Genomic DNA, 20,773 nt, shown 5'->3' with positions numbered 1-20,773 from the left:
GGGAAACAAGCAATTGGGCAAGTTTTCAGGGTCCAGGTTTGTTCTGCCTTTGACGGTCCCTTTCTTCTTGTGCCCCGGGAAATGATTGCTTCCTTCCTTCACCAACCTCAAGCTTTTTTTTTTTTTTTTTTTTTTTTTTTGCTTTTTAGGGCTGCAGTCGTGGCATATGGAGGTTCTCAGGCTCAGGGTTGAATCAGAGCCGTAGCCGCTGGCCCACGTGAATGTGGGATCTGAGTTGTGTCTGCGACCCACACCACAGCTCAGGGCAATGCCAGATGCTCAACCCACTGAGTGAGGCCAGGGATCGAACCTTCGTCCTCATGGATGCTAGTCAGATTCATTTCTGCTGAGCCATGAACTCCACCAACCTCAAGCTATTTTATGTTTGTATCAGTAATCTATTGCTGCACAAGAGACCACCCAAAACTTAGTGGCTTCAGTCATGTTATTGCTCATGGTCGTTTGGTTGGGAATTCAGGCAGGGCTCGGTGGAGACAGCTCATCTTTGTTCCACGTAGTAATGGCTGAGGTGCCCGATTGGGGCAGGAGGATCCAAGATGGCTTCACTCCCATGTCTGGCCTCTCACTCAGAGGTGGCTATACTGGCTGGTGTTTGACTGATACTCTTTCTCTCTCTCTCTCTTCATCATTTCTCATCTTTTCCACACGGCCTCTCCCGTCAGGCAATTGGACTTCCTTAGATGGCACCTTGGCATCTAAGGGAGTCAACACAGAAGGTCCCAGATGCTTTAAGGACCTAGTGCTGTGACTGGCATAGGGTCAGTTTCCGTGTATTCTGTTAGTCAAAACAAGTCACAAGCCTGGCACAGATTCAAAGGGAGGGGAAACAGACGTCATCTCTTGTTAGGAGGAACTTCATGTGTGTCCAGGGATGACGGGTTGCCATCTTCACAGGAAATGCACCATGTATTTGTTAGAAATCAGAGTTTAGACATCATGAGTGAAATACATCTTGGAAGATGCCATACCAAATTTCACAAAACAAGTGTGACTGCTTATATCCCAGTTCAGGTACTATTTTTTTTTTTTTTGGTGGTCTTTTTAGGGCTGCGTCCACAGCATATGGAGGTCCCCAGGCTAGGGGTTGAGTCGGAGCTGCAGCTGCCCGCCTCCACCACAGCCACAGCCACGCCAGATCTGACCCCCATCTGCAACCTATACCACAGCTCACGGCAACACCGGATCCTTAACCCACTGAGCAAGGCCAGGGATTGAACATGCGTCCTCATGGATGCTGGTGAGATTCATTTCCACTGAGCCACGATGGAAACTCCAGTTCAGGTACTATGAACAAGGCTGAAATCGTAATGCCTTAAACAAGACAGAAGTTCCATTCACATAAAAATGCTTGTCTGGCACAGTGTCCCAAGGCCAAGCTCCTTGTCTCTTGATCTTCTGTCCTCATTTGTGGCTCTCATCCCTTAGATGGCTGTTTCAGCTCCCCGCCTCATTTGCATTCAAACCCGGGTGAGGGAGTGGAGGGCACCCTCACCCTCACCCTCCCCCACACATTTTTTTCCCACACATCACTTTTTCTCACACATGGGCACACCTAATTTCACAGGAGGCTGGGAAACATAGGCTTTATTCTGGAAGGCCATAAGCCCAAGGAAACTTCTTTTGCTCTAAAAGAAGGGGGATCAGGCATTCCCCGGTAGCCTAGCAGTTAAAGATGTGACATTGTCCCTGCTGTGGCTTGGGTTACTGCCATGGCGTGGGTTTGATCCCTGGCCCAGGAACTTCCACAGGCTATGGGCACGGCCCCCCAAAATAAAAGAAGGGGAGTCAAAGAGCAGGTGAACCAACCACTAGTCTCTGTCACCTCAACTCCACAGATTGAGCGGAAGTTGGTGTGGAAGATCAAGGAATAAAAGAAGGGCGAAAAGGAGCAGTGAAAAAGCCAGTTGGTGTAAATCAGCTGTACTTCAATAAAATCAATTGTTAAAAAATTCAACCAAAAGATCATGTTATATAACATATATGTAGAAGAATGGATATAAACAGTTTGCATAAAAATTGAGGTTCTCATTGCAGTAATAAGTTGTAGGTAATAAAGAAAATATATAAAATAGTTCTCAGACTTAATAGCCAGTTGGAGTTCCTATTGTGGCTCAGCAGTAATGAACCCCTCTAGTATCCACGAGGACAAGGATTCAATTCCTGGCCTCGCTCAGTGGGTTGAGGATCCGGCGTTGCTGTGAGCTGGGGTGTAGGTTGCAGATGCAGCTCGGATCCCGCCTTGCTGTGGCTGTGGTGTAGGCCGGCGGCCACAGCTCCAATTCGACCCCTAGCCTGGGAACCTCCATACGCCGAGGGTGCGGCCCTAAAAAGACCAAAAAAAAAAAAAACACAAAAAAACCCAAAACCGTAGCCAGTTGAAATGGGTTATGGAGGATGTCAGAGAGGAAAGAGGCATTAAATGGAGTCTGTTTGCTATAAGCAGCTGTGACAGTCCTCTACTTGCTAAGAATGCCACCTTGCCTTAGAATTAGGCAGAGAGAGAGAACCCTTCCCCGTCCCCCCAGCATCCCCCAGGTCAGGCGGTCCCAGACACAAATACAAATTACTGTCATGTTCTGAAGCTCCTGTTCATCATACGCCCAGCAGTCATGTTCAAACATGGGCCTTCCCTGGAAAACACTATTTAAGCAAACATTTTAGGGTGCAGTTAGTTCATAGCCTTAGTTTAAAGGATTTTTTTCCCTTGTTATCTCAGAACATTGTCCTTTTGAACCTCTTTCTTATTTCCACCAGCTACCTGGTTAGATGGGTTAAATATTCCCAAGTAGGGAGTTCCCGTTGTGGCTCAGCAGTAATGAACCTGACCAGTATCCATGAGCATGTAGGTTTGATCCCTGGCTCTGCTCAGTGGGTAAGGGATCTGGTGATACTGTGAGCTGCAGCATAGGTCACAGATGCAGCTCAGATCCCGCGTTGCTCTGGCTGTGGTGCAGGCTGGCAGCTGTAGCTCTGGTACCACCCTTAGCCTGGGAGTTTCCATATGCCCTGGGTGTGGTCCTAAAAAGACATACATATATATAAGTTTATAGTTTGGCTTCTCAGATAAATAGTAGTTGATACAGTGTGATATATTTCTTTTTTTTTTTGCTTTTTTTTTTTGCTTTTTAGGGCCACATATTTAGTGTGGCATATATAGTAAGTTCCTAGGCTAGAGGTCCAGTCGGCGGAGGTACAGCCGCCGGCCTACGCCACAGACACAGCAATGTGGGATCTGAGCTGCACCTGCAACCTACACCACAGCTCACGGCACCGCCGGATCCTTGACCCACTTGAGCGGGGCCAGGGATCAAACCCGCATCCTCATGGATACTAGTCGGGTTCGTTACCGCTGAGCCACAATGGGAACTCCTCTTTCTGATATTTGTATGTAGAGAGGAAACTAGAGCACACAGGAGGGAGACAGTTCGTCTGATGTCTCCAATGAGCGGGGCAGAGGCCAGGATTTTCCCAAGAGTTGCAGGGTTTCCACACAACCACTGGCTCTGCGGGCCTCCTGACTCCACAGGGCATTGTGATTAGGTTTCTATAGTAACTTTGTTTATGTCATTCATGGAAATTTATAATAACGTATAAAAAGCAATGATGGCCATGGCTGTGTAATCATAGGTTTCTGGAGCATCTGCTGGAGGGCAGGCCAGCTGGTCCCATCAGCTGAAAGAGAGGGCATGATGCTTGAGGATGCAATAGAACTGTGTCCTGCTGCCGCTCTCCGAGGATTTATGGGGAAGCCAGAGCAGGCGGCCCCGAAAGAATGGAGAAAAACACTAGGTCAGCAGCAGGCAGTCACACAGAAGTGTTCGACTTATTAAAATAATTCAAAACTATGTGACCCTGCCTTAAAAATCCCAGACCACAAAGAAATTCCAGAAGAGAGGAAATGCTTCCCAGTCTAGAAATGGGCATGATAATAACAAGCCTCAGGCTAGTGGGTGGTGGTGAGAATTCAGTGAAATCACGCAGGGGTAGTACTTAGCCCGAGGTGGGCGTGTGGGAGAGCTCAGTAAATATTAGCTATTATTTTTAGTGCCTTATTTCTTCTTGTCTCTGGTTTGGAAGATGATTGCTTCTGAAAAATTAGGCCAGTTTCAACTGATCATGGTTAGCCGCCATAAGCTGGCTTTGGGAAGCTCCGAGACTCTTTATCCAGATAACCTAACTTGGAGTGGTGATTGCTCACAGTGCCAGTATGTCTAGTTTAGGTGGAAAAGAACTCAGTATATCATCCAGATGTTTAGTTCCCATGACCCAAAGGCGAATGAGTCTCTTCACTCTTGACAGTGTTGGCTCCAAGAAAATAGGGTAACGCAAAATAATTTTACATTGAAATCTAGTTCCTTTCCTCGACTTCTCCCTTTTGGCTTTACATTTTAAAAAATGCTTTCTGGAGTTCCCGTTGTGGCGCAGTGGTTAACGAATCCGACTAGGAACCATGAGGTTGTGGGTTCGATCCCTGCCCTTGCTCAGTGGGTTAACGATCCGGCGTTGCCGTGAGCTGTGGTGTAGGTTGCAGACGCGGCTCGGATCCCGCGTTGCTGTGGCTCTGGTGTAGGCCAGTGGCTACAGCTCCGATTCGACCCCTGGCCTGGGAACCTCCATATGCTGCGGGTGCGGCCCAAGAAATAGCAACAACAACAACAACAACAACAACAAAATAAATAAATAAATTAAAAAATAAAAAATAAATAAATAAAAAATGCTTTCTATCATGAGAGTGCCAACTATATTTGGCCAGCAGGGGTCAGGTATTGTATACTTGTCTTTGGGATTCACCCAAAGCTGAGAAATGTTCATCTGAATGATAAAAGTATATCTTCTATCACCTATCATAGTAAAAAAAAAATTAAAAAAACTTAGCAACTGAAAATAGACACTTCTAATGCATTTAAAGGAGCTCGTGTTTCGCCGTAACATTTATACACTTTATATCAATTCTAAGAAACATTTTTTTCCCCACATTTTAATATCCCTGAAATTAGGGTGCATCCCACAATTAATAAGTGACTTAGATTTGATAAAATGTGGTAGTTATTCAGTTTAGGATTAGTGTATTAGGGCTGTAAATTCACACTCCGTCGAAGCATGACATAGAATGAAAATGAATTTGGATTGCTGAAGACAAAATTGTTTAACAAATTATTCATCATCTCTTACCCTAAATAAAATGAGAGGTTTTGGACAAGACACAGGAGAAAGTATCTGAAGACCTGGTGCAGTGACTAATTGCACTATCTCAAAGATGTTTGTGACTCAGAATCAAATGACATTTCATTTCCGCTCAGGCTGTAGTAGCATTTAAATCATTACCAGTTGATATGTAAGGCGATGCAAGTCTCAGTGTTGTTAATTTACTCTGCCTTCAAGTACATTCTGTACCTTTTCAGAATCATCAAGTAGAATTTACAAAAGTTTGAAGTCTCCCCTTCCTGTGATTTCACTTTGGCTACAATGAGATGAAGTCTAACCCAGTAAGAAATTGACAGCCCGTTTATTTCTGGTCCTTCTTATCAACCCACCTTTGATAGTGAGGGGCCAAAAATTCTATGACTGGGTCGAAAGAAACTACTTGGGGAAATTTGGGCGGGCTTCAGAGGGCCAGAGTCAAGGTAAAACTGCTTTCCCCAAACAGAAATCCATAGAGAGTTGTCCCAGACAGGCCATTATTTAAGATATTGAGGAGCTTGTTGGGAAAAGACATAGCCAGAAAAGAGATAGCCTGTTCCAGCCGTAAGTGCTCTCATTTGGGGTATAATTCATGTTATCATTATTTACATGCCTGGCTTTAAATAGATCTCTTATGCTCTCCAAGCCTCCGTTTCCAGATCTGTAAAATGAGAGCACTGGGTAACTCCTTTAAATGCTCCTTTATAGTTTTTTTTTTTCCCCTTTGGCCGTGTCCTCAGCATGTGGAAGTTCCTGGGCCAGGGATCAAACCTACACCATAGCAGGGACCTGAGCCACTGCAGTGACAACGCCAGATCACTAAATGTTACTAATTGACTCTGCCTTTTAAAAATACATTCTCTACATTTTCAGAAGCATCCAGCCACACAGGAACTAGCATTTACTTTTACCTCACCTGGGGCAATGCCATTTTCTACCTCGTGTCATATTTCATGTATAGGAACATAATCCCCCAATAGATTGTAAACTCCTTGAGAAGCACATGATTCTCTTGCCATTGTGAGCGCCCAAACCCAGCAGTTGGAATGATGCCTTAGGGAAGGCAGGTACCCACTAACTATTTGTTGCTTTGCTGCAAATGGCATTATTTTGTCCTTTTTATGGCTGAGTAGTATTCCATTGCATATATGTACCACATCTTCTTTATCCATTCATCCATCAATGGACATTTAGGTTGTTTCCGTGTCTTGGCTATTGTGAATAGTGCTGCAGTGAACATACAGGTGCATGTATCTTTTTGAATGAATGTTTTGTCTGGATGTACGTCCAGGAGTGGGATTGCTGGGTCATATGCTAGTTCTATATTGCAACTAGAGATTCTCATACTAAGTGAAGTAAGTCTGAAAAAGAATGACAAATACCATATGACATCACTTATCTGTGGAATCTAAACTATGGCACAAATGATCCATCTACAAAACAGAAACAGATCACAGACATGGAGAGCAGACTTGTGGTTGCCAGGGAAGCAGGGGAGGGAGTGGGATGGATGGGGAGTTTGGGGTTGGTAGATGCAAACTATTACATTTAGAATGGATATGCAGTGGGATCCTATTGTACAGCTCAGGGAACTATGTCCAGTCTTTGGAGGTAGAACATGATGCAAGACAGTATAAGAAAAAGAATGTATATATATGTATATATATATATGTGTGACTGGGTCCCTATGGTGTACAGCAGAAACTGACGCGGCACTGTAAATCAGCTATACTCTACTCAAAAAATAGATATAGGGATATTCAGATTATGTCTTTTTTTTTTCTTCCCCTCTGCTCTCCTTCCTCCAACTTCTTGGTTTTGTTTTTAAATACTTTCTTCCATTTTTTTTTTTTAGGGCCACACCACAGCACATGGAGGTTCCCAGGCTAGGGGTCCAATCGGAGCTGGGGCCCCCAGCCTATGCCACAGCCACAGCCACGTGGGAGCCGAGCCGCGTCTGCGACCTACACCACAGCTCACGGTAATGCCGGATCCTTCACCCACTGAGCGAGGCCAGGGATGGAACCCGCATCCTCATGAATGCTAGTCGGGTTTGTTAACTGCTGAGCCACGACGGGAACTCCTATCTATGTCTTTTTGAATGAGCTTTGCTCGTTTGTAGCTTTCAATCAGTTTGTCAATTAAAAAAAGATTTGTTGCCTTGAATTGTATCAAACTAGGTGACACCTAAGGCACCCTTCTCTATGATGCTGACTTTAGAGCAGGAGGGACTCTCTCTGGCTGCAAGACTTCTCTTTGGGTAACTGCTACATTGCCGATTCAGCTGGCAGAGTGTGGAAGCTTGGGCAAGAAGTTGCTGTAGCTAATGTCTTAGCCCACAAGACACCCAGCAAGCCTGGTTGATGGCAGGTTTAGCCACGCACAGTTGACTGCTCAGTCTTTAAAACTCAGCAGGCAAGAAGGGGAAAGATGAAGTAAGGGATGAGAAATAGAGAGGAGTGAAGAAACCCTTCAAAAATTGGAGCACCTCGAGCTTTGGGCATGTCAAAGGGTGTTGAACCCCAAGTTGATGAGATATCCCATGATGATGCTGAGAATATGCTGGTTATATTTTCAGATATAGAACCTCCTAGAATCAAGTGCCCGAGCGTGAAGGAACGCATTGCTGAACCCAATAAGTTGACAGTCCGGGTGTCCTGGGAGACCCCGGAAGGAAGAGACACAGCAGATGGCATTCTGACTGAGTAAGTGTAACGTGGCAGCTGGAATGATGCGGCCTGTTTTTTAAGTGGGACATTCAGAGCCCAGAGTGAGACTGTGTATCTCTGCTGGCGTGTTTATGCTTTCAGATCTGGTACAGCAGTCTTTCAGCCACTCCACCTTCATTTCTTCATTTTTCTTCACCATCTGACATACTCTATATTTGGTTTGTGCATCTGTTCATTGCCTGTCTCCACTGCACTATGTCCCCTCCATGTCCCTGATGCCATGCCTAGCACATAGTTGGTACTCAGTAGATAGTGGTTGAAAGAGAAAAAGGAAGTGAGAAGAGGTGGTGGGAAGAAGGGAGGAGAAGGGACAAGAGAGGAAGAGGGAGCCAACTGGTTCACTCAAGGATTGACTCACCCCCGTTGCTTGCCAGGGGGCTCCCCCAGGCCTTCCGAAGTCACCGCCTCCCTGGGAAGCCTCTGTGTCTCCCAGGTGGAGCCCAATCCTGCCCCTTGTGCTCTGTGAGGATAGTTTAGTACAGAACTTGTCCATGCCTTGCTTTTTGGCACCTGTTTCCTTCAAACCATTGGATTATTTTTCGTTTGTTTTTTTAAACATGTAGCCACAATAACCCCTTAAAGAAGCACCTTATGAAAAAAGAGATGTCTTCTGCCTTCTTTCCCAGCCCAGCCCCGCTCTCCAGGAACAGCTGCATGAATAGTTGGAAACACATCCCCAGAGTTTTAAAAATGGGTGGTTCCCTTCGGTGAAGTTCGGCTACATGTTGTTCTAATCCAGCATCTGGGCTTGTACCCCTGCTGCTCTCCGATCAGCCTCCGTGTCCCCTGGAGGCCACTACATCATGTCAGCACATTCACATCCACGCCTCGAGGTTCCTGGTCCTGTTAGACTTCTCCACCGAGTTTCCATGTGTGGACAAAGAATACCTGTGCCCTCCCCCCTGGTGAGCCACAGTACAGGGAAAGACCTTCTAGAATCCTATCAGTCCAGGCTGGGCAAAAGAAAATATTTGCAAGCACTTATTAGCAATAATAGAACATCTACTAGAAAGAGGCCGAGTCTCTCACCCCTAGTGGGACATTTTGTTCCTACAGCCTGATGATTTTTCTGCCAGTGGCACCATCTAGCTTAGATAATATTATTTATGTTCCCCCTGTAACTCTTCCAAGACAAAGTTTGAGTATTAAGAAAATTATTGATTTGCTCTCATATACACTAGCCACAAAGCCCTAAGCAGAAACTTGAGGCAATAGGATTAAAAAATCAACCATAGTTGACATAATCAGGGACTGAGTTTTAACTTTCCTCAAATCTTTCGGGACCCAGCACAATGCCTGGCCAAGCCCCTACCCCATAATAGGTTCTTAAATTTTCACTACTGTGATGGCTATTGAAATCCAGTGTCATAAACACAAAATACCATGTCATCAGATGACTCTGTTTATCTAGCAAGGATATTCACCTTGGCTTTTTTGTGGGTAACCTCTGTGTTATGGTTAGAAATGTGAGCTTTTTAAAAAAAATACAATCATGGGATGGAAAGCTCACAAATACTCTTTTTTTTTTTTTTTTTTTGTCTTTTTGGGGCTGCACCTGCAGCATACGGAAGTTCCTGGGCTAGGAGTTGAACTGGAGCAGCAGCTGAGTGAGGCCTACGCCACAGCAACGCCGGATCCGAGCCACATCTGGGACCTTCACTGCAGCTTTCTGCAGTGACGGGTCCCAAATCCTCACGGACACTATGTTGGGTTTTTAACCCACTGAGCCACAATGGGAACTCCTCACAAATACTCTTTGTTATTTTTTGTTGTTGTGGGGCCACATCCATAGCATGCAGAAGTTTTCCAGCCAGGGATCAAACCTGAGCCCAGCAGTGACAATCCTTAACTGCTAGGTCACTAGGGAACTCCAGAAATGTGACCTTTTTCAAGAGCATCTTTTTTTTTTTTTTTTTTTTTTTTTTGTCTTTTTGTCTTTTGTCTTTTGTTGTTGTTGTTGCTATTTCTTGGGCCGCTCCCGCGGCATATGGAGGTTCCCAGGCTAGGGGTCGAATCGGAGCTGTAGCCACCGGCCTACGCCAGAGCCACAGCAACGCGGGATCCGAGCCGCGTCTGCAACCTACACCACAGCTCACGGCAACGCCGGATCGTTAACCCACTGAGCAAGGGCAGGGACCGAACCCGCAACCTCATGGTTCCTAGTCGGATTCGTTAACCACTGCGCCACGACGGGAACTCCTCAAGAGCATCTTAATAGCCCCAACCCCTCTGTTCAGAGCCGGTGGAGGCGTGGAACAGGATGCTGGCCGAATGAGGAATTCTGAGAAGGCTTCCTTGTCCCCTTTTCAGCTCTCACTTGGCCTTCTTGCTTCTCCGGCATTTCTCTTGTGACCCCTTCCCCGTGTCTTTTGCAAACTCCTGTTACCCCTTCTGGGAGGGGAGGTTCTAGTGTCAGGGGCTGGGACCAGTGCTTCCTGCGAGTTCCCTTGCTCCTCGTGCCTGTTATTTGCAGGTCGCAGATGAAGGAGAGCTTCTGAGAGGTTAGCAGCCACCCATAGTTTTGAAGCATAATTCCTCTCGGGTTTCTTGCATTTAAATTATGCTTCCTGAGGACCTTAAAGCAGCTAAGGTCCAAAATAACACACCTCAGCGTTCCCGTTGTGGTGCAGCAGATATGAATCTGACCAGTATCCATGAGGATGTGGGTTCGATCCCTGGCCTCATTCAGCGGGTTAGGGATCTGGCGTTTCCATGAGCTGTGGTGTAGATCTCAGATGTGGCTCGGACTTGGCGTTGCTGTGGCTGTGGTCTAGGCCAGTGGCTACAGCTCCGATTGGACCCCTAGCCTGGGAACCTCCATATGTCGCGGGTGCGGCCCTAAAAAGCAAACAACAAAATAACATCTCGAATGGAGGGATTTCCAGCACTTTCCTAACACCCCTCACTTTATACTTGTAAACAACTACCTTGTCCACCTACGTGGAAGGTTCTCCTCAGTGTAACAGACATCATTTCACGTGCCCATTATCAGGCAATATTCTCATTGCATTCTCCTAACAACTGTAGAGTGAAGGGAAATTGTCTATGTATGGAAAAAAAAATAAAACCAAGCATTCGATTATGCCGTATTTACTGATGTTCTTATCAGAGAGCCAAGAAGAAAGAGTTACCCTCACTGTGTGACCTCGGGCCAGTTCCTTGATATGTTGGTGCTCAATGTTCTAATCTGTGTAATGGAAATAATGCCTACCTCATAGGGTTGTTGCAAGGATGAAATAAACTAATTTATGTAAAATGCCCAGAACCATGCCTGATGTGTGCAGTTTGTGCTAAGTACAAAGAATAATAATAACGATAGTAATACCAAATTATTAAATTAAACAATAACAAAGTACTACAAATTAAAAAATAATTTAGTATGATTATCCATAGTATTCTTATTCTTAGGATCACCAAGGAATCACACTGAACTTGCCTTTTGCTCAGGAAAGGTTTCTGGTCACCCACATAGGAAAAGCAGAGAAAGGTCTGGCGCCCCCTGCAGGCCCTGACAGCCAGTGACCATTTGAACTCTCTTCTCCAATGATTTTCCTCACTGAAAATGCCTTCATTCTCAACAGGGAGGCACTCCAGGTCCCCCTTGAAACACAGGAGGACTGGAGAAAGACTTGGGCTCTGGGTCCTCAGCCTCCCCCATCATCTGTTCTACATTCCGGCGAGAAAAATAAATCTGAACTGCTCAAGAATCGCCATTTTCTGGTCTCAAACCACTCTTCTAAAATTAGAGTAAAGCTCAGGAAATTCTATTCTTCAAGAACTTAAGTAGTAGGAGTTCCCTGGTGGTTCAGCGGGTTAAAGATCTGGCGTTGTCACTGCCGTGGCTTGGGTCGTTGCCGCGGTGCTGGTTCAATCCCTGGCCCGGAAATTTCCCCATGTCGTGAGCATGACTGGAAAAAAAAAAAAAAAAAAAAAAAGAAAGTAGTAAAACTGGCCTAAGGGCTGTCGTGTGTTGTCTGCATCCTGCAGACGGGGTGCTCAACAAATGCCCCCTAATGGTCCCTTTTGCTCCTTAGGTCCATCATGGCCCAGTTGTTAGGCCCACAATGATTGTCTTTGGTGTTTCTGATTTTTGTTTTCCCTTTTTAGTGTTATTCTAAAAGGCCTACCCCCAGGCTCACATTTTCCAGAAGGAGACCACAAGATCCAGTACACGGTCTATGACAGAGCTGAGAACAAGGGCATTTGCAAATTTCGAGTTAAAGTAAGAGGTAAGATTACTGCTTCTTGGCTTTTTTTTTTTTTTTTTTTTTTTTTGGTCCTCTCTTTGTAAGAGCAAAGGGAAGCGGAGCCTCAAGCCAGAACCCTCTGTGAGTGCCCGTGTCCAGAGGGATCGTTGCCAGCTCTGGATTAGCCTCTGACGGTGAGGCAAGGGGACGGGGGCTGTCTTAATGCCTGAATGTCACAGTACAAATCCGGATGAGGTTCAGTGCTGGCAGATGACTGGCGGAGTCTGAGGGGACAGGAAGCCAGTCTCACGTGAGCCCCCGGCTGGCTGTCCCAGAGGAATATTATTCAATAACTCTTCCACCCCTGGGCTTTGGTGACCGGCGAAAGCCTCTGTGTCTTTCTGTAAAGGAGCTTAGGAGCCCCCTAGCTTGGGTCACCAGGAGACCCCGTTCTTGGCGTTCCAGACCTTTGGTCCACCTGAAGAAAAAGGGTTTTCAGGTTTACTTTATTTCTCAGTGGTCTGGGCGGCTGATTACCAGCCATCTGTCCTCCTTCTGGGTTCAACCTCCTCGTCTAGAGCACAGCGGGCGAAACCGCTTCAGCTCAGCGGTCTCACTGGTGTGAACGGTGACCCTTCTGAGGCCCACCCACGGGCCAGATAGCCCCCTGCCCCCTCTGTCATTTCCCAGGCCCATGCAGAAGCCCGATCGCAGAGCTGGTGCCTCAGCCCTGCCCTTCCTCGGTTACGCTGGGTCGGGGAGCTGCGCACTGAGCCGCCTCCGGGCTTGTGTCCCCTACAGTCAGACGCTGCGGGAAACTCAACGCCCCCGAGAACGGCTACATGAGGTGCTCCAGCGACGGCGATAATTACGGGGCTACCTGTGAGTTCTCGTGCGTCGGAGGCTACGAGCTACAGGGAAGCCCTGCCCGAGTCTGCCAGTCCAACCTGGCTTGGTCTGGCACGGAGCCCACCTGCGCAGGTAGGCGTGCACCCCTCTCTCCAGCCGGCAGCAGACCCCGAAGACTCTTCGCCTCTGATTTCCAGGCTGGGGAGGAGAGAGGGTTTCCTTCTAAATACTTTGAAAGGCTGGATGCCATTCCTTCGCCATCCGATGGGTGAAAACGGTCCTCAGTACCTGCGCAGCCCATCACACCTGCCCTCCCCCCTTGCCTCTATTTACTGATTTCTTTCACATCCTCCTAGGAGGCTGGAGTTGGGAACCCAAGGCCATGTGAATCAGTGGCATTATGAATCAGCAAAGCCTGTACCTTGTTCTTCCCTTCTATAAATATGAGACTTTTTTCTTCCGGGGGGGGGGGGGGCTTTTTAGGGCTGCATCCACAGCACATAGAAGTTCCCAGGCCTAGGGGTTGAATCAGAGCTGTAGCTGCCGGCCTACGCCAGAGCCACAGCAACTCGGGATCTGAGCTGCATCTGCCACCTACACCACAGCTCACGGCAACACTGGATCCTTAACCCACTGAGCAAGGCCAGGGATAGAACCTGTACCCTCACGGATACTAGGTGGATTTGTTTCCGCTGTGCCACTCTTTTTTTTTTTTTTTTTTTTTTTTTTTGCCACACGCATGGCATGCAGAGGTTCCTGGGCCAGGGACTGAACCTGAGCCACAGCAGTGCCAACTCCAAATTCTTAATCACTAGGCTGCCAGGGAACTCCATAAGACTTTTTTTTAAATCAAAGCCAGTACACTACTGTGTGCAGACACTGTAACGCATGACACTAACTGGAAAGTCATGCAGACCTTGGGCATTCGGAATCTCTCCTCTGAATGTCAAATAAAGAAGATCAAGCTTTACCTACTCCTGGAGTCATGCAGATTAAATGAGGTCATCCCTGGAACAGTGGAATTGAGCGGTGCTCAGTACATGTCAGCTGTTATTACCGAGGAACAAAAAGTGGACTGGGTTGTGATCCTAGTGTGAAATTTGGACTCGCCAGAAAATTCTGGACATGTCTCTTACTTCCGTGCTCCACTTTTTTTTTCTCATTTCCTGGGACTTTATCTTCATGCTTTCCCTGTAATCCCAGCCATTCAGAGTTAGCTGAGACAGAGAAAGAGAGAGAGAAAAAGAGACAGACAGACAGAAATGTAAATCATGAGCTCAATGCCCGAGGCTCTTCAATTTCATAAAGTACAAAGAACAGCCCTCTTTGCTTCCCCGTCGGATTTCCTGAGGTCGGAGACGAATTCCCTCCCTCCTCCTCCTCTTCAAAGATAAACACATCTGAAGCCCCAGAACCTGTGACTCTATTGCCTTAGGTAGCAAAAGGGGCTTTGGAGATGTAATGAACCTAACGATTTCAAGATGGGGAGAGTGGCCTGGGTGATCCAGGTGGGCTCAATGTAATCCCGAAGGTCCTTATAAGAGGGAGGCGGAAGCGCTCTCAGAGTCAGAGAAAAAGGGCAGAGAGATGGGAAGACGCTACGCTGCTGGCTTTGAAGGTGGAGGAAAGACCACGAGCCAAGGAACGCAGGCGGCCCCTTGATGCTGGAAAAGGCGAGGAAACAGCTGCTCCCCCAGAGTATCTTGTGGGGGAGGGGGACACAGCCCTGCCAACGACCTTGACTTTAGGCGCTTGAAACCCCTTCTCAACTGCTGACTGCCAGGACTGTGAGAGAAGTTGCACGTGTTAAGCCACCGGCTTTGTGGAGATGAGTGGCAGCAGCAAGAGGAAACTCACCCAGGTTCCCACTCCCCAACCCGGTGCTTCTTGGGACCACCTCCGCCCCCAAACTAATACTTCCTGTTTGGATCCTTAATCTCAGGGTCTTACTTGTAACACACACGGTTCTGACCTCTCCGGTCATGTCTGATTACAGCCATGAATGTCAATGTGGGCGTCAGAACGGCAGCTGCCCTTCTGGATCAGTTTTATGAGAAAAGGAGACTGCTCATTTTGTCCACACCCACAGCCCGAAACCTCCTCTACCGGATGCAGCTGGGGATGCTGCAGGTGAGTCTTTGCAGCAGGGCCAAGGCGGGCGGGAGACCTCGGACCGGCGGGGCCCAGTCATTTCGTTAAAAGCAAAGGCCAGCTTCAGTGCCTAATCCATTTACCACGAGTTTCAGGCGCGGATGCTTTACAACTCCCACCATTCATTTCTCATTCTGGGGCATAAGCTGATTAACATTGACTCCCTGGAGCTAACCCAGTGTTTTTCCAGCTCATGAGCTTTGTTTGTCTTCCCTAATAAGCCTAATGGACGTGCGGTCCAGGCCCAGCCACAGAACGGTGGTCTTTGCTGAACCGTCCAGGATGCTGCTGGGAGGGGGGCAGTCCGTGTTGTTCTGCCCTCAGGGCTGGCTCAAGGGATGAGAGGCGTCCTGCAGCCCTCAGGCCCCGTGTCCTCCTGCAGGGAGCTTCCCCAGTGCACAGAGCTCCTCGGAGAGTTGCCACCAGCTTTTAGAAAAGGCTGCTCACACTGTGGTCTGTGGACCAGCAGTATGGGCATCACCTGGGAGCTTCTTAGGAGCACCAATTCTCAAGCTCCATTCCAGGCCTCCCTGGTCAGAAGCTACCCTTTGGAAGTTCCTGTCGTGGCTCAGCAATAATGAACCCGACTAGTATCCATGAGGGCATGGGTTTGATCCCTGGCCTTGATCAGTGGGCTAAGGATCTGGTGTTCCTATCGTGAGCTGTGGTGTAGGTTGCAGACACAGCTCAGATCCTGGGTTCTTGTGGCTGTGGTGTTGCCAGGCAACTGCAGCTCTGATTCAACTCCTAGCCTGGGAACTTTGAGATGTGCGGCCCCAAAAAGCAAAAAAAAAAAAATTACCTTTTAGCAAGACCTCCAGGTTATTCCTGAGCACTTTAAGGTCTGAGGGGGGCTTTTCTAGGAAATGTGCCCTTCCCAGCTCTGTACGTTGTAGAGCCACACAGTGAGGCAACCAGTGTCTTTTGGGGTGGGGGTGGGGAAAGCTAGAAACCGTGAGAACTGAGCTAGATAGAACTTGCTTGATTTCTGTCCTGAAGCTGGTTTTCAATAACAGTGGCCAATCGATTGCATGCTCAAGAGACAGGATCTCTGGGTTACGGAGGACGTGGCACCCTATGCTTTTTGAGGAATATTTCATTCGTGTATTATGTATGGTAAATAGGTGTTTAGAGCTATCTCGGTTTAATGGAAGGCTTCTTATTTCAGCACTAAGATAGCGAATAATGTCTTTGTTTATTCTCCCCGTGTACCTGAAGGATTTCCCATGAACTCCGAAGGGCCGTGTAAAACATTTCGGGCTCCTCTGACAGGAACCCAACTGATCTCATCTTTACCCCCAGTTCCTGCCACCTTAGCTCCACCTTGTATCCCCTTGTGCCAGCTTGGGGCTTGCTCTTCATGTAGGACGAGGCCACAGCACCCCATCACGTGGGAAATTGTGCCTTGCAGGCTCTAGTCCATGACCATACATTTCCTGACCTCTTCTTTTTTTTTTTTTGCTTTTTAGGGCTGCACCTGTGGCATATGGAGGTTCGCAGGCTTGGGGTCGAATTGGAGCTACAGCTGCCGACCTACACCACAGCTCACGGCAACGCCAGATCCTAAACCCACTGAGCGAGGCCAGGGATCAAACCTGCAACCTCATGGTTCCTAGTCAGATTCGTTTCCACTGCACCACGATGGGAACTCCTTCAAATTACTTTTTTATTCTTCTCTTACTGCCATCGCCCCTCCTGATAAGACCTCCTGACACATAGTTGAATTGGTCATGTCTCTGAGGCTCTTGCCAAGGGCCAGCTCAGAGGGTTGGAACATTTTCCTCTCTCTCTCTCTTTTTTTTTTTTTTTTTTTTTTTTTTTTTTTTTGTCTTTTTGCCTTTTCTAGGGCTGCTCCCTCAGCATATGGAGGTTTCCAGGGGCTAGGAGTCTAATCAGAGCTGTAGCCACCGGCTTACACCACAGCCACATCAACACTGGATCTGAGCCGCATCTTCGACTTACACCACAGCTCAAGGCAACGCCGGATCCTTCACCCACTGAGCAAGGCCAGGGATCGAACCCGCCACCTCATGGTTCCTAGTCAGATTTGTTAACCACTGCACCACGACAGGAACTCCCATTTTCCTCTTTTAAAAAAAATTGAGCTATAATTGACACAGCATTATTAGCTTCAGGTGTACAACATAAGGATTCAGTATTTCTGTATACTGCCAAATGATTGCCGCAATAGTGAACATCCATCACCGTACATAGAAAATTTTTCTTGTAAGGAGAACTTTCAGGATCCACTTCCCTAGCTAGTTTGAAATGTGCAATACAGTATTAATCACCAAGCTATACATTACATGTCCATAATTTTTTCATTTTATTAGTGGAAATTTGTATCGTTTGACTCCCTTCACCCATTTTGCCCAACCCCCAGCCCCACCTCAGGCAAACCCCAAGGCTCTTCTCTATATCCATGAGCTAGTTTTTGGGTTTTGTTTGCCTTTCTTGATTCCCCATATAAGTGAGGTCCTAGAACAACTATCTTTTCCTTTGGGACTTAGCTCACTTCATATAATGAATGCCCTCAAGGTCCATCCATGTTGCAAATGGCAAGATGTCATTCTTGTTTGTGTCTGAATAATATTCCATTCCATCTCTTACATTTTCTTGATCCATTCATCCATAGCTTATTTCCATAACTTGGCTAGTGTAAATAATGCTGCAGGGAAACGTTCAGATGCTTATGTCTTATTCGAGTTAGTGTTTTTCTTGGGATAAATAAGCAGAAGTGGAATGGCAGAATCATATATGGTAGTTCTGTTTTTAATTTTCTGAGGAAGCGTCCTACTGTTTTCCATAGTGGCTGCACCAATTTACATTCCCACCAACAGTGCACAAGCTTTCCTTCTCTGTACATCCTCAGTGGCGTTTGTTATCTGTCTTTTTGATGATAACTATTCTAACAGGCATGTGGTGATGTCTCCTCATTTTGACTTGCACTTCCCTAGGGACTAGTGATACTGAGCATCCTTTCATGTATCTGTTGCCTTTCCTACATCTTCTTTGGAAAAAGGTCTATTTTGCTTATTTTTTAAATTGGATTATGTATTTGTTACCAGGTTGTATGAGTTCTTTAGTTTTTTTTTTTTTTCCCCTCCCTCCTTGGCTGCCCCATGGCATATGGAATTCCCTGGCCAGGGATCACATCTGAGCACAAGTTTGGACCTATGCTGCAGCTGCTGCAATGCCAGATACTTTAACCCACCGTGCAGGGCCAGGGATTGAACCTGCGTCCTAGTGCTGTAGAGACCCTGTGATCCCATTGCACCACAACAGGAACTCTTTTTTTTTTTTCTTTTTAAAATTTTATTTATTTTAAAAAATAAATTCCAGGCCAGGGAGTTCCCGTTGTGGCTCAGCGGGTTACAAATCCAACTAGTAGCCATGAGGATGTGGGTTCGATCCCTGGCCTTGCTCAGTGGGTTAAGGATCTACTGTTGCCATGGGCTGTGGTGTAGGTCACAGGTACAGCTTGGATCCCGCGTGGCTGTGGCTGTGGTGTGGCTGGCAGCTGAAGCTTCAATTGATTCAACCCCTAGCCGGAGAACTTCCATATACTACAGGTGTGGCCCTAAAAAGCAAAAGAACTAATTAACTAAATAAATAAGTTCTACCTCCTTTTTTTTTTTTTTTTAAATGACCACGCCCACAGCATATAGCCAGGGATTGAATCCAAGCTGTAGCTGCAACCTATGCCACAGGTATGGCAACGCCAGATCCTTTAACCCTCTGAGCCATGGCCAGGGGTTGAACCTGTGCTTTTGCAGGACTCCAAACTGCAGCAGTCAGATTCTTAGCCAGCTGTGCCATGGCAGGAACTTCTAGATATTTTGGAAATTAACCCTTTATCAGATGAACAGTTGGCAAATTCCCCCCCCCCCATTTTGTAGGTTGTCGTTGCATGTGCTGATGTTTCTTTTACTGTGCAGAAGCTTTTTAGTTTGATGTAATCCCACTCGTTTTTCATTTTGTTGCTAGTTCTTTAGGTGTCATAAACAAAACAATGATTGCCAAGACCTGTAGCAAGGAGCTTTTTTCTTATTTTTTCATCTAGGAATTTCATGGTTTCAGGTCTTAATTTAAGTCTTTAATCCATTTAAAGTTCATTTTTGTCTTTTTTTTTTTTTTTTTTTTTTTTTTTTTTTGCCTTTTCTAGGGCTGCTCCTTTGGCATATGGAGGTTCCCAGGCTAGGGGTCCAATTGGAGCTGTATCCACTGGCCTACACCACAGCCACAGCCACACAGGATCCGAGCCACGTCTGTGACCTACCCCACAGCTCACAGCAACACCGGATCCTTAACCCACTGAGCGAGGCCAGGGATCGAACCCGCATCCTCATGGTTCCTAATCGGATTTGTTAACCACTGCACCACAACGGGAACTCCTAAAGTTCATTTTTGTAAGTAGTGTTATGATGGGTTACTTTGATTTTTTTTTTTTAAGTGTGAATGTCCAGTTTTGTTTGTTTTTTTTGTTTGTTTTTGTTTTTTTAGCACCAATCAGTAAAGAGTCTGTCTTTCCTCCATTGAATATTATTGGCTTTTGTTAAATATTAGTTGACTGCATATGTTTGGGGTTATTTCTGGACTCTCAGTTCTGTTCCATTTGGGTTTTTTTGGTCTGTTTTTATGCCAGTACCATGCTGTTGGGATTATCATACCTTTAAAGTATAGCTTGAAATCCGAAAGTGTGATGCCTCCTGGTTTTCTCAGGATGGCTTGGCTATTTAGAGGTCGTTCATGGTTCTATGTAAAAACTTGAGGATTTTTTTTCCCCACTTAGGTAAAAATGCCATTAGAATCTTTCAGCTTTTCCCCATTGAGTGTGATGAAAGGGTGCTGAATTTTGTCAGGTGATTTCCTTCTCCATCTATTGAGATGACTTTTCTTCATTTTATTAATCTGATGTCTCACATTCATTTGCATATATTGAGCTATCCTTGCATCCCAGGTATAAATCCCACCTGATGGTGGTAAATAATTCTTTTAATGTGCTGTGAATTCAGTTTGCTAGCATTTTGAGAATTTTTGCGTCTATAATAATCAGGGATATTGATCTGTACTTTTCGGATAGTGTCCTTTCTGGCTTTGGTAATAGGGTAATGCTAGCCTCAGGACATGAGTTTGATAGCGTTCCCCCCTTTTCAGTTTTTTTTTTTTTTTTTTTGGAAAAATTTGAGGAGTAGGGTTAATTCTTGTTGAAATATTTGGTAAAATTCATTTAGAGAAGTTATCTGATCCTGGGCTTTTCTTTTGATTTTTGATTATTGATTTAATCTCCTTACTACTAATTAGTCTATTCAGAATTTCTATTACTTCGTGGTTCACTCTTCATCATTTGCATGTTTCTAAGATTTTTTTCATCTAAGTTGTCCAATTTATTGCCGTAGAGTTGTTTGTAAGAGCCTCTTACGAACCTTCTAGTCTGTGGTATCAATTGTAATGTCTCCTTTGTCACTTTTAATTTTATTGATTTCTTTTCTCCTTGGTTAGTCTAGCTGAAGGTTTGTGAATTTTGTTTTTCTCTTCAAAGAACCAACTCTTAGTATAATTAATCTTTTCTGTTTTCATGTTCTCAATTTCATTTATTTTTGCTCTAATCTTTATTTCCTTCCTCCTGCTAACTTTGGGCTCAGTTTGTTTTCC

General features: G+C 46.0%; 2 protein-coding genes across 3 annotated transcripts in view; one reads left to right on the top strand and one right to left on the bottom strand.

The window, feature by feature from the left end:
• SRPX (sushi repeat containing protein X-linked) overlaps positions 1-20,773 on the top strand; it is a 114,912-nt gene that overhangs the window by 74,787 nt on the left and 19,352 nt on the right. The window contains exons 5-8 of the mRNA XM_001927105.6: positions 7,781-7,907; positions 12,039-12,160; positions 12,920-13,099; positions 14,964-15,097. Of these exons, the coding sequence (XP_001927140.1) occupies positions 7,781-7,907; positions 12,039-12,160; positions 12,920-13,099; positions 14,964-15,097 (563 nt within the window). The remainder of the gene's footprint in view (positions 1-7,780; positions 7,908-12,038; positions 12,161-12,919; positions 13,100-14,963; positions 15,098-20,773) is intronic.
• SYTL5 (synaptotagmin like 5) overlaps positions 13,672-20,773 on the bottom strand; it is a 304,058-nt gene continuing 296,956 nt past the window's right edge. For both annotated transcript variants that reach the window (XM_085007654.1, XM_085007642.1), the window contains one exon: positions 13,672-14,184. The gene's annotated coding sequence lies outside the window, so the exon portion shown is untranslated. The remainder of the gene's footprint in view (positions 14,185-20,773) is intronic.

Source organism: Sus scrofa, chromosome X, assembly GCF_054392235.1.
Source record: "Sus scrofa isolate SSC_HxYL_T2T_F1_AM1 chromosome X, Sscrofa_HxYL_maternal_Yorkshire_Landrace_v2.0, whole genome shotgun sequence".
Classification (NCBI taxonomy): Eukaryota; Metazoa; Chordata; class Mammalia; order Artiodactyla; family Suidae; genus Sus; species Sus scrofa.
This window is presented reverse-complemented; position numbering and strand designations above follow the sequence as displayed.